The 18,488-nt window shown below is 36.2% G+C and overlaps 1 protein-coding gene across 1 annotated transcript in view; it reads right to left on the bottom strand.

Annotated features, from left to right (window-relative positions):
- LOC122787158 (hyaluronan and proteoglycan link protein 4-like) overlaps positions 1–18,488 on the bottom strand; it is a 370,129-nt gene that overhangs the window by 271,702 nt on the left and 79,939 nt on the right. The window contains exons 2-3 of the mRNA XM_044053734.1: positions 11,963–12,083; positions 3,295–3,657 (exon numbers count right to left, since the gene is read on the bottom strand). Coding sequence (XP_043909669.1) covers positions 3,295–3,657; positions 11,963–12,083 — 484 coding nt within the window. The remainder of the gene's footprint in view (positions 1–3,294; positions 3,658–11,962; positions 12,084–18,488) is intronic.

Raw genomic sequence — 18,488 nt, 5'->3', positions numbered from 1 at the left:
GGCTGCCATTGCAGAATGATAATGAGGCACAGAGAGCTACTTATGATGAGCGATACAAACATAAAACATAAAATGTCAGAGGAGAATGCTGCTGCGGACTGCTTATGATGAGGGGATCCTGGCATAAAGCACAAAATGTCAGAGGAAAATGCCACTGAGGACTGTGTGCGATGAAGGGAAGTTAGCATAAAATATAAGATGTCAGTGGAAAATGCTACTAAGAACTGCATGTGATGAAGGGAAGTTAGCGTAAAATATAAGATGTCAGTGGAAAATGCTACCAAGGACTTCACATGATAAGAAATGCTAACACAAATAAGTAGTGTAGTATGTTAAGGCATATGTCTTTCAACATCACAAAATGTACAGGCAAAACAGCATATGGTGCAACTCTTTCTAGAAGACAGTCACATTCAAGAATTCATGGAGGATGGTAGCACATTCATGATGTCTGAGTCTTTACTGAGCACTTTTTACAGACTCAAATGAAATGAGATCCTATCTAATTCAAAGAAAATGGCCATTTGTACAGAAGAAGCCAAAGATCATCTCTTTAATGCAGAAGTTACATGACAAAGCATAGAAGTACCAGAGGTGCCAGCATGTACTACATCAACATGAGAGTGTTATCTCATATAAAAAGGCACCCCTGCCATGTATCCGCTAGTCATAACAGCAACCAGGGCTGCTGCAAAAGGATGATCACCAGTACAGAGAGAACAGTCCTATTAATTTTTCTAGAGTCAGAAAAAACAGTCAGCCAGATGTAAGGATAGTTCAACAGCTAATCAGGACACTAAAGAGTGAAAAGTTAACATTCACTTAATAGTCTAAAAAAATGTAAATAAAGATCTGATTTGATGTAGATAGCCCTTAAAATGCATAAGGTACAGTTATATCTAACTGAAAAAAATGATCAGTGTAGAATAATGTATAAAAGCTTGTGAAATATTTATAAAATAATGTTATAACTAGAACTAGAGGCTTCAGAATGTTAGCATCTACATCTTTAAATATTGGAGAGATTACAAACAGGAAATGCATGTCATGTGAAACACGTCTTTCTAGAGGCAATCACAATAAAGATTTAATTGTGGCTCATATCAGAGTTGTCTGAATTATTGCTGTGCATCCTGAAAGGCATTACAAAAGTTATTATTATTTATTTATTTTACTAATCCCATATTGTTACTTAAAAGAGTAGTAATTTAGTTAGTACAGAACAGAAAAGGTACACATACAAAGGTCTATAACAGGGAGGTGAGGAGGAGGAAAGGAAGAGAATAGTAGAGATAGAGGGATGGGATAGAGGAGTCCAAGTGCAGAGTCAAAGCCAGTGTTTATTATTATTATTAGGCATAATGTTGATGAGACAGGCAGCAACAGAAGTTAAACAAATCAGTCCTCATTGTTTACAGTAATGCTGCAAAAGGACATGCACTGCCAGAGGGGTCTATATTACTTAATCGAAACCAATAGCGATCGAATTTCTATTCCTCAAACCATTCTTATCAAAACCACAAACTATGGAACAGACGTTTAGATGAAATTTTGCCACAGTAAAACAATGGTTGGCCAACCTAGCAACCATCAAAAATCAAAAAATTTAAAATCTACCCAGGTGGGGGGCTATGCCCCCCACACACCCCCAACTAAATACACCAACTCCAAGATTGTGGAGAAAAGGGCAAATTCTAAATGGTGGATGACCATTGCTTTGCCCTAGGAAAAATTTCATTTAAAAGTCTGCTCAGTGGTTTGTGGTTTCGACAAAAATGGTTCGATGAATAGGGATTAGATCATTAGTGGTTTCAGTTAAGTGATATAGACCCTTCCAGAGGCAGGGAGTGTAGTAGTCTGATGCATGTGGAAAGGCTTGCAATGCCAAAATGAAATCAACACAAAATATTAATGAACTATCTTAAGAACTATGCAAGGGGAACTCATATTTCTCTGTCCTGTTGTGACCTTAGATTTACTTATAGACAGGTACAATAGGTACACGAGGCGCAGGCCATGTCAGAGATGTGTGTGGAGTTTTTTGCTTGCCATGTCTAGTGGTGAAATTTAGGTTTATTTGTATTAAATGCATTTTTTCAGTTGTTTATAACTTTCATATGGATTAGGAATTTTGATACCAAATGAAGGTGATTTTTATGTGCATTATGTTTAGGGTTATGATATTTGTCTTGTACTGTGCATTGCATTTAATTAAAATCTGGACTGAATGTGCATTTTACTCCCTTTTCTTTGAGTGGATTTATTTCCTTTGCATTTACTTTCATTTTGCTTTGTATCAGTTTTTTTGTGTTTTTGTGTGTTTTTGTCACTTTGTGTCAGTTTATGTTTTGTCTGATATTGTGTGATTTATTTTGTTAGTTTGTTTGTTCATTTTATTGGTAGCTTGGTCTAGGGATCCTCCTATCAAAACAACAACCAAAGGAACAATTACATAAATAAATACCTTATAACTAAAGGGTTACATCAGAGTAAATATAGTAACACCACAGGCAGGTAAAATATGCCAACAGAGTAAAAGTAAATTACGTACAGCTGCAGCTGTGATCTGTTTTATAAGCCACTTCTGAAAGGTATTAAAGGTAGTATAGCATCATTAGTGGTTACAGAACAGAAATCATTCCCGTGGGGAATATTTTTGAAGTTTAAAAATATGAGAAGTGATTACTCTCAGCCAGACCTTCTGAGGGGAAACTTAGCTGTTTCACAGAAGACTATTCAATCAAATTCTTAATTTGACATTCTCATCAAAACAATTGGCCATGTGTATCTTAAGAATGGGGGATGGTCCTTACCCAGAGGTGCAGGAACCCCAGAGCTGATTATAATAAGTAGCAGTGGTACAAGGGGATTCAACTCAGTGGGTGGTATAGTCCCTCCACACACTGATACAGTAAAAAAATGCAACTTCATGCAAAAGCATTACCCCATCATACATACTGCCACATTGTCACTTACGTTTCCCACCAGGACAGTTGTCATTGATGAATCAACCTAGTTCTCAACTATGAGAAGAAGTAACACCAAAGGTAAAAAGGGAGAAAAAGGATAACACAAGGTACAAGTCGCCAACATTAATTGTTACACCGCATTAGCAAATGTAATATTCAAAGTACTGTGAGTGTATGCATAGACTTAAAATGGATGCATTCTATTGGGCATGCAATAAGACAGAGGACAATCTAGACCCTAGGTGTTCTGCATTATCACTGTGTTCATTTACTTTGTTGTATTAACTCATATATTGAAATGATTTAGACTGCTGTTTGATTGTACCTTGCAAGTCCAGTTTCACTATCCCAGTGTCATCTTCCAGTTCATTTGTTACTTCACATTCATACTTCCCATAATCTTCCAGGGTGACATTCTGGATAATCAGGGAGGCATCCCCACTTCCATCCAGCTGTAGAAATACTCGACCTTGATAACTACCAAATGCCTTACTTTGCTTCCCCATGGCAACAAAAACATCAGTAAACATCATGGGTTCTGTAACTTTGGTCCATTTGATGCGAATGTCATCTGAACTCTCTTCCGACGGTTCATAGTGGTACCGGCAGGGAAGAATAATGGTCCCACCACGATGAGTGACCACCTTTCCTGGAGCTGTCTGAACAAGGACAGTTCCACTTTCACCCTCTGCAAGAAAAACTTTGTAATCAGATATTAGAGAATATATATGCAATCAAACAAACATTATTTTCAGCAGTCAGAAGAATAAGGCTGCATAAAAGCAAGTAATATGGTTATAACATTTATAAAAGCTACATATTTATTAAGAGGCATAACATTTTAGCTTTATTTTTCAGGTAATAGCTTTCTCAAATCCATACTATTTACATCATAGAGCCTTTGTTGTATGAAACTCTTCAATATTTTTTTGTAAATACTAAGGATAGCGGGAGTACACACTAAACAATGGTACTAACATGTAATTGCACATTTTTGTTAAATATTACATTTTCAGTTAAAGAGATTACATTTCTCACTGCAGAATTACAACAGAAATGTAAGCATTAAAATTGTTGTTATGCTCATATTTAAGAAACAAAGGCAATGAAATAGGAAAATTAAATTGATAAAGTTCACTAGGTCAGAACTGTGTTGCAATTATGTATGATTTCAAATTAAGATATGGAGATAGGCAATGCAATGAAAAAAGACAGGGACTGCTCCAGGGTACAGAGGTAGCTATGTATGAATGGGGGAGGGCCTGGGTGTTGGGGACTTAGGTAGATCATGTGCACTATGTAAAATGATGGGTGTAACTATGAAGGCAAAAAGTATAATCTGGTTACTCACAACTCAGCAGTGCGGAAAATAATGTAAGTGTAAGCTCTGTGGAGCATAGCAAAGCATATAAGACTTAATAGATTCACAATATGAAGAATACTCTAAAAAATCTACTTTGCTTGACTGCATTATTAGGGTCTGTATCGAATATCAAATACTCAGAAATTTGAACAAAGAAACAGCAATAATTTTAGATAAAAATCTAAAATGATCGAAAACAACAAAACTAATATTTTTTTTGTTTGTTTTTGCAGTGGGGAAGTCCCCTACACTCCCCCTTATAATTATATATACCAACTCTGAGATCACGCAAGAGTGGGGTATGGGCAAATTCCCTGACTTTACTGCAATGCAATGTCACAGAAAAATCAGCTGGTGCATATTCTCTCTCTTATTTACAGCACTAGAAAGCATTTGGTCATATGAGCATGCGCTTCTTTGACCTGCAATCTGTTAAGGTTGAAGGTCAGGAAAGATCAGCAGAAGTTCTAATGCAAGAAATCTAGGTGGGCCATTTTGCAGATAATAGAACACAAAACAACTGGGCAGAAACGTAGGAGGGATGGAGACAATAACAGCAATAGCGGTGCCATATTGAAATAATTTAGTAAAGTGCTTCCAAAACATAATGTACAAAAGTATCCATGACTTGAAAAACCAAACGAACCACTAAAGAATAAAGCACGCGTGCAGGCTGGATGAAAGGAAAAAATAAAATTTAATTGAGCGCTTTCGTCACAATTACAATGACTTCTTCAGAATGACTAAGTCAAACAGAGGTGGTCCCATTGACTTGTTGCTCGAATTTAAAGAGTTGTTATGGCAGTTGAGGGTAAATGCCATCAATACCCCATGGTTGAATGAGGTAGTTTTGCTTACTAGCTTTTTGAAATTAAAAGCAGATTTTTATTTTTAGTATTATAGTCCAATATACATGGACATTGAATTAGAAGTTGATTACAACTATTATGTATTTATTATTTCCTAATTACAACTATTATGTATTTATTCGTTTCTAATTTTTTCAAATTTTTTATATATGCCTATGTTTTGCACTAAGAGCTGGTATTTTATGTTGTTTAATATTTACGTGTTTTCACCATACGGGGTTTACTCTGTATTTATATAGATGTACACATACAAGTTTTGGAAATAGTATCTTAGGGAGTGAGTCTGTGTTTTTTAAAATTTCAACTTCTGATAGGTATAATTAAGTATGCTAATTATACCAATTAATTTTAAGTATTTAAGATGTGGCTTTGTTCGACTTAGTCATTCTGAAGAAGTCATTGTAATTGTGACGAAAGCGCTCAATTAAATTTCATTTATTCTTTTCATCCAGCCTGCACTCATGCTTTATTCTTTAGTTCTTCGTTTGGTTTTTCAAGTCATGGATACCGGCCTGCAGATCGGGAGGGGTGTCAGAGATCCTCATGAGGAGGTTACCAACGTTATCGTAAAATTAACTGAACTCATTGGAGGGTTCAACACCCAGATCACCGGTTTGGGTAATAAACTCAACATTTTATTGGGATAATCGAACAGGGAAACAACAGTGTGTACCGTTAGTTCTCAAGACTCCCTATTTGACATTCCTGCCAGCCAAGGCAGCCCCAATAGATCAGAACGTGTTTGCAAGAAGGACGATTCTGGTGTAACATTGCGAGCTACTTCCATCATTAACTTGCAGATGCAGTGTGGATTGCAAACACAGCCTAAAGGTATTGGTCGGCAAGAAAATAGAATGGCCTTCAACATTTCTGAGTGGATTGATAAGGACAGTGGCAGTTTTTCGTACAGTACGGAACCTCAACTCAGTAAAGGTACCATTGATCAAATGTTACTCAATTTAGAGAAAGAAAGTTTAAAACTCAAAAAACTGCAAATAGAGAACCAATACCTAACTGAGTGCTTAAAACGAGAATAGGTTCCAAAAGGACTCAGGTATTGGCGTTTCCCGAATGGGTTGACTTTTGGTTCTGACTTGCATAAAGATTTAGTTACTTTATTCAACCGTCAGGGTTGTGAATTATTGCAACTACTCATTCCTGATAATGATAAACAGTTTTGTGTACTTCAAGATTCCGTTAGCAAGCTGGATACTTGCATTAAAAAAGACAATAGTTTTAGTAGTCGAATTAAAGAGTATGATGTTATTTTTAATAATGTTGGCAAAGTTATGAGGAAAATCAAGGATAAAAACCATAGGAAATTGCAAAGAGATGCCAAGGATTATGAAATGGGGTCAGCGTACCCATTAGTAAAAAATAATGGTCACAATAGTCCTGGGCAAGGTAATGTGAACAATAATGATGTGTTTGACAAAGTAATCGATGAAACAGAATATCAGGGTGACATTATTCCAGGTTCTATCCCTTTAAGGTCCCCTCTAAGGAGGTCGGAGAGAATCTGACAACAAAATCACCAGGGGGGTGTCAGTATCATCTAGTCCAGAACAATCAAGGAAGGGGAAGAGGGAGGGGGAGACCAGGGAACTGGTAGAGTATCAAAATACAGGAGGTTTTACAAATTCTCAGTATGAGGACATTATCATATTAAACAACCATAACGATTTTAAAATCTACAATTTGAGTAGCACCAATGTCACAAAAGAATGGGCAAACCTTTTTCAGAAAGGTTTGAATTTTGTGCCATCCTAAAAATTCAATTTAGAGAAGATGATATTGGATGTCATGTTGTACACTAGGAAATTGAATTTTAGTGTGATGTTTGATGGGACTAATACTCAATCTATAATGTGCAAAAAGACCAGCACATTCAATCCACCACTACACCACTCTATACAGTTATTTCAAGGAATGTGTATTAAGGAGATTAGGGACCTTGCTAGAAATAAATGTAGTAATGTCCCCCTCAATCTAACTAAAGATGAAACCATCCTCTTGTTTAGTATTTCTAATAATACATCCATACGGGTTATGAAGCCCGATAAGGGGGGCGGGTTGGTTGTGATGGACCAGGATAGATACATTGATAATATCTTGGCATATTTATTGGGCGATGGGTATGAACAAATCTCCCAAAATGAGCTAAACATAGCTTATAAGTGAGTAGATATGGTCCTCATGGATTCACTTTTGAACGATCAAATTAGTGAGATTGAATACAATTTTTGTGTACAAAAACATCCAAGGATCCCGACTATTTTCGGGATCCCAGAAATACATAAGGATATTATTCACCCACCACTAAGACCTATAGTGGACGGAAAAAGGTCCAAAACAATATCTATAGCCAAATACTTGGACCATCAGTTAAAAAACTGCCTGAGTGAATATACCCATATTATAAAAGATTTATGGGGTTGCCTAAAGAAGATCAAAAAATAATTTTTTGGGAAAGATATCATCTTTAATACTATTGACGTCAAGGATTTGTTTAATGTCATACCTCACCATGAGGGTATAGAGATGTTTTATGACTTTCTATGCCAACACACAACATTTCCCCACTCAAAAATACTTACTTTGAGTACCCTCATGGAATTAGTATTGGAAAATGGTTTCTTGAAGTTCGAGGGTCATCTTTTCAAACAAGTTTCAGGTATCTCAATGGGGGCAGCCTGTGCACCTATTTTTGCACATGTGGTCCTGACCCAGTGGGAATTGTCTACAGTAGTTATTTCAGAAGGTATAGCACACTGTAGATTTTACAGGCATTACTTAGATGACATTCTCATCTTGTGGGATAGCAGTGTTGATCAGTTGTCAGACTTCTTTTTGTTTCTTAACAACAGTACTTCTTTTTTGCAATTCACCATGGACACATACTCTGACTATATCAATTACTTGGATATCAAAATCAGTAAAGAATAAAGTGATTACACATTTTCCTCCACTATCTTCAGAAAGCCTACATACTCGAACTCCCTTTTGCATTTCGAGAGCGGGCACTCCCTGCATCAAAAGCATTCATTAGTAAAGGGTCAGGGGGTTAGACTTGCCCATATGATAAGCAAATTTGATGAATTTCTAAAGGAAAGGGGTGTTTTATTGGGAATGTTGACAACAAGAGGCTATCCGGAGGAATTTGTGATACCTATACTTGATGAAGTAACTAACAAGAGAATAGGAGGACATTTTTACCCATTGCTTGTTCTTGATATTTCAAGATTGTGCACTACATTAGACAACAGTGGACTGACAACTGACCATCAGGGATGTTACAGTCATGGCCTGGTTCTTACTTACACTCCACAGTTCCCCTTGGTTAAGCACATCATTTTTAAAAATTGGTATATTCTTACCTGTGATGAGACCATCCAAAGCAGAGTAGGCAAGGTTCCTATAGTTATCTACAAAAAGGACACCACTGTTAAAAATGTACTAGAAAAAAATAAAAATAAGAATGACAAGTATGTATCTGGTAGGATGACCAAGTGTGGGCACTGCACTCAGTGCAAGTATGTATTAGAAGGTGAAAAAGTTTTTATAAAGAGACATGGATGGGTTAGATTTCATCAGAAACACAATTGTGGTATTAAGTATGTAGTATATGCTGGTATATGCCAGATGTGTTCGAGTTTTTATATAGGAAAAACAAAAAATGCATTTAGAACACGCATATACCAGCGCATGTATGATAATGGGAAAGGTAATTTAAACAATGCACTTGCCAAACACATCAACAGTTATCCAGGGCATCAATTTAAGTTTATTGTATTAGAGCAATTTACGGGGGATGAAAGAGGGTCCCATTGACCTGTTGCTCGAATTTAAAGAGTTGTTATGGCAGTTGAGGGTAAATGTCATCAGTACCCTAGGGTTGAATGAGGTAGTTTCGCTTACCAGCTTTTTGAAATTAAAAGCAGATTTTTATTTTTAGTATTACAGTCCAATATACATGGACACTGAATTAGAATTGATTACAACTATTATGTATTTATTCTTTTCTAATTACAACTATTATGTATTTATTCGTTTCTAATTTTTTCTTATTTTTTATATATGCCTATGTTTTGCACTAAGAGCTGGTATTTATTTTGTTTAATATTTACATGTTTTCACCATACGGGGTTTACTCTGTATTTATATAGATGTACACATACAAGTTTTGGAAATAGTATCTTAGGGAGTCTGTGTTTTTTAAAATTTCAACTTCTGATGGGTATAATTAAGTATGCTAATTAGACCAATTAAGTTTAAGTATTTAAGATGTGGCTTTGTTCGACTTAGTCGTTCTGAAGAAGTCATTGTAATTGTGACGAAAGCGCTCATTTAAATTTCATGTATTCCTTTTATCCAGCTTGCATGCTTTATTCTTTAATATACAAAAGTACAAATTTGTGTAAAATAAGGGAAGACTGCATCATGCCTTTCAACTATCCAGACTTTTGCAAAATGTCCAGATTTTTGTCTGATATGTGTGGTCTATTTCTCATACAATTTGTAGTTTTCTGACAAATCGTTGCGGATTAAAGTCACTAAATAATAACAGATATTTGAGTTTTAGACTTTATTTCATTCAGAAAATGCATTCTGATGCAAAACCTGCTAAGTTTACAAGAGCAATATTTAAAAATCTGTCCCTGATGTTGTGCTTTGTGCCCTCATTATTTTTTAGCATTTTCCAGAATTCTTGCTGCTTATAGAAGAGGCAGGAGACCTGTAATGGACACTGATCTAAAGGCAGGAAAGCGACTTCTTATGTTTTATTTATTTATTTATTTATTTATTTATGTGTTATTTATCAAGCAGTCTAACTACCAGGTTTTGGTCTATTTTCAGTGGAGGTCCTTGTAGATTTTGCAAAAATATTGCACAATGTGTTTACAAAAAGTACAGAAATATGCATAAGCAAAATATACTATGATGACTTTAACTATACTTAATCAAACACTGTATTTGAAATACAGAGATGTGCCTAACCAAACTTTGACATAATGAGTTTGACTACGTTATTAGTTCTCGAAATATAATGTTACAAGTTATCACTTTGAAAAGGCAGTAGAGCAGGCTCTGGCAAGAAATAGTTAAGAAAAATGTCACCTCCATAGGGTATGGCATAACTAGATACAGTGATATAGGTGTTCTACAAAAGACTGAGGGGATACAAGAAAGGTGCGTTCTTCCTGTTCTGTTAGCTACAAAGTCTGATGTGGTCGCGTACATGTAAAAAGAGAGTAAGAATAAGTTGTACAAAGAAGTTTCATCAGAAAGTAACTTTGAATTAGTAAACTAAAAAAAAAACTGAAAGCTGGTCCAGCAAACTGTGAATAGTGGACAGTCAGCTTAATTGTCATCCCACGAAAAAAAAAAAAATAACCACAAATAGTATTTATTAAGCTAAACAATTTCATCAGGAATGAAATGTAAACTTGGAGACTTCATCAAAACTATCATGAAATAAACATTACCCTTAAAAAAATTCAATAAGTGACGTGATCTGTGCAATCACATCAATTAAAACCACGCTATAAAAAACAAAGGGAGGATGCAATATAAAACAATACATTAAAAAGTTTTTGCAAACCTGAGGAGAACATACAAGCACTAAGAATGTGTTATTTAATGAAACTCTTGCACCAGATCATTGTAATGAATGTAAATTAAGTACACTTTTTATGCTCACATTTACATTTAAGTCTAGAACTGAAGTTCCTTTCACCTGACTTTTTTTGTGTTTTAATCCAAGCTTGGTCTGGTACTGATTTGTAATGTTGCCTATATAAGCCATGTTGACACTGTCTAAAACAGAAAACAAAAGATGTATAAAATGTACAAAAGAGGAATGCTAACTGAGATGTTATGGACCATAATAAAATTGCTCCAAACAAAACAGAGGCGGTACAGATGCATCTGTAAAGGTCACAAATCAGATACCATCCCACCATTTCTGGAGGTGGCACCTCTATAAGGATATAAGCAGTTTTGAGGCAGTTCAAGGAGGGACAAGCTAGACTGTGTAGAGCTTTAACAAAAAGCACAAAAAAAAGTTCCTGAAACTGTATAGTCATGGGGAGGAGTTGGTAGCAGAAGGCTTCAGAAATGTCATTGGCATGCACATACATGCCCTAGTTCGCTGGTGTAAAGGAAGAGCACCCATCTGTGCAGCTGATGACCTTGGTTTAATTAGTGGCATGGCTGTCAAAATGCAGCTGAGGAGGGGGGAAACCAGCCTATCATTTCTGCAGAAAGGAAGAAGACTGGGAAGGGAATCACTCACCACAGGCAAAAAGGGATACCCATTATGGCAATTTGAGGGAGGTGCAACATATACCTCTCAGAACCCTGCACCAGGTTTTGCATTATGTGAATTGCATGTTACAGATTTGCATAGACTAGTGGAGGGAAGTTAGGGACAAAATCATAGTGTCCTTTGAAGTATAATAATGGCACTTTCCCTTGCTGGATAACAGGGAGTATAACTTGATGGCAGTGAGGGCCTTGACTGAAAAAGCATGCACAGGTTACAGACTGGCAGCATTTTAAATGAAGGATACATGTCTAGGAAGTCTGAAATGGGTACAATACGATACAGAATGAGGAAACTATTTTATAAAAAAGTAAAAGCAGCTGCATCAAACAGACTTCCTATAGTTATGAGGAGGGTAAACACAGTAAGAATAGTCAAGAATATACTGGATAGTCATGGAGAATTCTAGCAGTCAACAAGAAAGGTTGGAGCTTACCAAGTACATGGACTGTCTTATATCTGCCTGTAGAACTGGTTGCTATGAGGGATGAGGAAGGCGCTATAAAGACTGCAACAACACATAGTACTCCTGTAGGCAATAAATACCAGACATCCATCTAGAGAGAAAACAGAAAAAGAAAGTAAAACACAGAGGTATTTGCAGCATAGAAATTTCATTCTGTAAAACTGAAGTTTTTCACCGGCTGCTACAGCCCATTAATTGAAAGCCTGTGAAACAAAAACACTTAATGCATAGTGCATCTGATTGATTATTATACTATTTGGCAAAGCCAATATAATGAGTAGGAGTTATCAATTCATTAGTTCATTTTCTGAAGCATACTTCATCCTCTTTCAGGGTTGCTGGAGAGCTATAACCTACCTTGGCAACCAATAGGCATAAGAAAGAAAACTAGTCCTAGACAGGAATCAGTGCATCACATGATGCATCCACACATATGAATACATACACACATAAATGGATGATTTATTAGATCACCAGTTTGCCTAAAACCAAATATGGACACAAGGAAAACATGAAAATTCCACAGAGAAAGCATTCCAGACAGGAGCTAAACCAAAAAGTCATACTCTCTGAGACAGAGATTACTACTGTTTTAACACATTTCCATTTTTCAATTCATTTCTGTTTCAATATTTTTTCACTTTTGTGTGCATGCATCATCCAAGCAACTTCCCACCGCTGAATAATTACAATTTGGATACCTGGACAAAACACATGCACACTGCCCAAACACAGTCACGCACAAACATGAATGCACACATTTATGCATGCATACACACAAACACACGCACACAAACACACACACACACAAATGGAGACCTACCTGCATACCCACACACAAATGTAGACCCCCCCCCCCCACATGGGTCTCTGTTCAGCCATCAAATGAAAATTCAATTGAATAGCTAAACATTGAACCATATCCATTGAATGTTCACTTAGCCTTGATTTCAGTGAAAGAGTGAGACGGGGAAAGTAACTAGTTGTCCAACACTTCCATGTCTACCCCTTTCCCCACTGTAGCTGAGTCTTGGAGTTGGTATATATAGTTATGGGGGACTGGGGGCAAAGCCCCCCACCTGGTGGGTTTGAAATACTTCGCTGTGTGAAATGGGGAAGTGCTGAACAACTAGTTACTTTCCCTGTCTCACTCATTCGCTGAAATGAACATTCGGTAAGTGAACTTTCAATGCTTAGGTTTCAATGTTTACCCGTTCGATTGAATTTTCATTCAATGGCTGAATACAGAACCCACACACATATAGACTCTCCTACACACACTATCAGGTGGATCATAGTCAGAGCTCATCCCTATGTGACATACTGTCTGGGTGCTGAGACACTCAATACAAAGTTCAAATGAACAGTATACTAAGTTCCTGCTCGGTGCACTGTTTATTTCATTCTTTGGCATAGTAATATGATTCTGACCGACTCACAACTCTGGTCATGGGCTGCATGTCTCTTAGTACAGTTGCAGATATGCCCTCTGTCCTTACCACAAGAGCACAGTCTAAAGGGTGTGCATACCTCCAGCATTTATGTTGTTCTTTTCTTGCTAGTTAATAAACAGGGCATCAGTTAAGGCTACCTTGGCAACTCTTATCTGAGTAACTCAAATGCATACCAATCAACTGTCCAGATCTTTGCCTCATATTTTTTTGTCTGGTCCACACAAAATTTATATTTTTTCTTGAAAATCACTGTGGATTGAAGACACTAAATGATGACAGACATTTGAGTTTCACACTTCATATGCTTCAGATAATGCATGCTCACACAAACTTGTTCTAGCAATTTTCTAGGTTTATAAGAACAAGATTTAAAAATTGTCCCTACTTTTGGGCTTTTATCTTCCCATTAATGTTTGGCTTTGTCTAGATTTCTTGTGTTAACAGCTTGAGAAGTATCACACACACACACACACACACACACACACACACACACACACACACACACACACACACAGCCACTACATATCCCTTACCTTCACTGAGTTGACAGAACATCCTTGATGTCTTATCTTATGTTTTCACTGCCCTCATAAATCACGGATGATTAAACACACTCATTAATTATATAAAAAGTTTCAGACTTCATATCCTTTAATATATGCATGCTAATGCAAAAGCTGTCATTCTAGTGACTTTCTAAGTTTATGAGACAAATAATTAAAGTCCATCTCTGATTGAGTGTATTTGTTCCACCATTAATTTTTTGCTTTGTCTAGATTTCTTGTGCTAGGAGATTGAGAGGTAGGAACTGAACACTAGTTAGGCTGTGTCATTAATCAGACCTTTATTTCTATGTCACATTAGTTAGGTAAAGTTCTGCCAGTCTCAACGACAATGTTTTTTTGCTGTTTTGAATGCATATTCTAAATGTCAGGCCATGTCACATTGTATCTTTGACTTCTGCTTTCCTAATCTTCCTGTATTTTTAATGTATCATGTATACTGCATCCCACAGAAAAAATGTTCTTGGATTAGTGGGACCAATCTAGCTAATAAATCAAATAAGAACAGAGCAATTTTAAAATGTCTGCCAGTGAATAAGTAGCTTATGATATGGCCTGCACATCTATCAAACATTCTAAGATATATCAAGAACTAAACTTTTTGAAGTGAGCTTCAGAACAAATATACAGATATCCTTTGAGATTATAGGACAATAAACATAGATTAAAAAGGGGGGAAACTAAAATCCCAAGAAGAAAACATATAAAAGCTCAATCTAGTTACAATATTTAGAGACACAAAAGACAAAAAAAATGGACTGAAAACAACAGAGATTCGCTCTTCAAAACCCTGAAAAACGAACAAAATCAGAATAATGCAGAGTGTCCCAAACAACACTGAATAGAAGTTAATGGACTTGATGGAGCTTTCTAAAGCAGGCACTGTGCTTCCCGATAAACAGGAAACATGAGAATTTCTGCTATTCTGCTTCAACAAGTTGTTTTTAACACTTAAAGGAATAAAGGAGGCATTTAACTAAGATTTTCATAAAATGCTATTAGATAATAAAAAAAATCAAAGATCACTTGACTGTATTAAAAAATTTGAACAGATGAAGTGAAATAAATAGTGACACAGGGACCACCGTAAAAAAACAATCCCTTACTTTATCTGCAAATATCACAAGTACAGTCCAGAATAACAGATATGGAAGGCAGGCCCAGTGAAACATAGTAAGAAGTATACCTGAACAAAGCCAGTCTATACCCTTGATGGACACAGTTCATGAAACATTCAATCAGACTGCAAGCACCTCAACTGCTGCAGAGAAATATAACATTAATAAAGCACACAGAACCCTGCACCCTGCTAAATCTTCAAGAGCTACACAGATTATATTCTTGACTTATCAAGTCTGCAATTGTATTCTTTAATACACTAAAACGAATAATTAAATCACTTGGAATGACTGTGAACTGTTATTCACACAAGCTCTCCTGATCAGTTTCAACTAGGCTACATAGCTTCTGTCACCATTTATCAAAGGCTTAATTGAGAAGAATATCAAACCCCAAATTACAATTGCTGATCACTTATCATTTCATTTTTATAACTTGCTTTCCTCGGTTGTTGATCATGTAGAGGTGGCCTTGCTGATTAAAAAATATTTTTTACAAGATTTCTAAATTCCAGAACTATTTATAAAAGATTTCTCATTTTACTTATTTACTTATTTATTTGTATGACATTTGTTGACTGGGTTAGTCTGACTGAGCAGGTGCCCAAGCTCCAAAAAAGGTAGATAATATACATATAATATGAATTAAAAATGAGTTACAAATATAGTAAAACAACATTTACATATAAATTCAACACATACAATGTTACAATAAGAAATAATTAGATATTGTATGATGGCAAGCAAAATGTAGTTTCACCTTATACAATGATTAGAGTACATTTCTTTACTAACAGAAGGCATAACACTACAGATATAAGGTATCCTTGTATACAAAGTGAAGAGTTACAGTGAGACGATGCAGTAGATTGTAGCACGCAGTCACTGTACAGTTTATAAAGGAAGATTTAATAATAATTTAATAATAATAATTATTTAATAATAAGTGATAATTAGCAAAACACTAACAAGACTGAGGAGGTTGTTATATAGGTTATCCCGGGGCATAAGTTCAGGATGAGAGAAGGAGTGATTGTAGACAGATGGGGGAGAGAAGTGAATGGAGGGGAGGTTGATACAAGAAAGGAGGGATAGAGGTTGATTACACTGGGTCAGTGCAAGAGCAAGTCCAAGAATGAAAGATAGTCTGTTAGTGTTTTTTTGATGCAGTTTCTGTCAGAAATTAGTCTTATATGTTGGGGCAGTTTATTCCACACATTTGTGACAGAGTGGTTATATATAGGAGCTTGCCAATGGTTTTATGGGGTTTGTAAATCTGAAGGAGATGGTGGTCTGAGCTGCGCAGTGTACAGTTAGGAATATAGGGAGTAATAAGGGTAAAGAGAGCTGGACAGGAGTGGAGTTTAAGTATGGAGTGGGTGAGGTAAAGCTGAGGCAGTAGGAGTTGATGGTGAAATTCAAGCCACCAAAGGTTTTGTAGAGAAAGGCAGTGGTATGAGTGCATGCTGACCCCATGTTGCTTGGTAGTAGTCTGTTAGGACTGAAGTATCAATTTGCACAGTTAGTTGATTGATTATATACATTTAGTGAGACTATGTAGCAATATCTCTGGGGCAAATTACTCCTTTGCATAGGGCCATATTTGGGGAGTGCAAAACATGTTTAAATTGCTATTATGACGGATATGAACAGCCTGATTAAGACATTCTGAAAGTTTTTTCTTTTTTTTTTCTGTTACTTAAACTGACATGACTTGTATGCAATTAGTGAAGGTCTTGATTCATCATTTAGTAGCATAAGCCTGCAGAGCTACCAAATTAAAGAAGCTGATTCTCACTTATGTATCTCAGATGTACTTATTTCTGCCTGTTTTATTTTTCTCTGCTTAGTTTACCATGCAAAGCATGCTTACAGTTTTCTTCCTATGTCCTTTGTGTCACCTAAATACTTCAAAAGCCATCACTTACATGGTATTACCCTTTATGTTTCCCCCATTTTCCACCCAAATGCTGCAACCATCCAGCTTAGTTGTCACTTCACTCTGTACATCAAGACTTCATGTATTCCTTACCAGTTCTCCCAAATGAGGTGATTCACAAGGTAGGTCTGCTGACTCTTCAGAAGGCACAGTTTAGAGACTAATCTATTCTTAAAGGAGAGCTCCACCCAAATGTCAAGTTATTCTTTTCAAAATGTCATATTCCTTCCATATAATTCAACACTACACACATCATATACAGATAAAGTATCAAGTGATAATTATTCCATTTGTTTCATGTCTAAACATATTTCTGTTTGTCTTTCTTTCCTGCATGTATCTCTTCATCTGTTACATCATGAAGACTAATGAAACAGACAGATTAATTAGGTTAGATCACTTATTCCAACAACAGAGCCATTAAGAAAACAATGACATTTTTGTGCTTTATCACTCACAGATTGCCAGCATCACACCTCAGATAAATTGTAGCCTGGAATCTGAACAAAAGCAGGAATTTCAAGCTTAGTTTTCACGTGAAAAACATTTACACTTAGGTTATTTTCTATCAGTATTTGGTTTTGCATTTTTTCTATATTGCATTTGCTATAAAAGTGCATGTTTCTTCTGGTGTTTTGTTACAGTATTTTTGCATTGCATGCAACATTTTCTGAGACACGTCAGCAAGTTAGGAAAGCAAGATTAACATCAAAGACTCTAATTCTAGCTACAATATTAAAATATGTGAATTCAACACAAATCATCTCAGCCCAGATAATATTTATTAATCACAGGGGTCAGATTTCTCACACTTTAACACTGAACTACAGTTGTTACTTTGAAAAGAACAATTATTTCAGCTACATTTTCAAGCCTGTCATTCAAACATCTTTAAATTGCTGAATCAGAAATGGCCACCAATGAAAATTAAAGGAAACAAAGTAATTAAAAATGCAGATTGATTGGTGCTGACAGTCAAAAGTAGGCAGTTGTAAGCTGCTGAAAGAGAAAAGCACAATAAATGATCCTCACATATCTGTCTCTCTAAAATGACATCAAGAAGTCAAAGGCATTAACTATAAATCAGAATCATGCTACTCATGGCAGCCCCCAGTTGGGGCACTTTGGGATATAACACATAAGAAAATAATAATAATAATGACTTACTTTGACATAGGGACAATAGTAGTGCAGAAAGGATCAAGATATGCTGAAAAACAATATTTTTTTTTTCAGTTTTTCTTTGTGGTTCTCCTTTAAGAATAGGGAATGAACGAGAACAGAGTCAAGGGTAGGGTTTCCACCTTTCGTTGTGGCTAAAACCAGAGTGAGGCCACACCCCTCACATCACCCATAACCCCGCCCATTCCTACCCTCTCCCGTCCCTGGTCCGCCCATTTTGTGACATCACTATGACATCGG

This window comes from Protopterus annectens, chromosome 13.part0 (assembly GCF_019279795.1).
Source record: "Protopterus annectens isolate FY-2018-M chromosome 13.part0, PAN1.0, whole genome shotgun sequence".
NCBI lineage: Eukaryota > Metazoa > Chordata > Ceratodontiformes > Protopteridae > Protopterus > Protopterus annectens.
The sequence above is the reverse complement of the archived record's forward strand: the minus strand, read 5'-3'. Positions and strand labels throughout refer to the sequence as shown.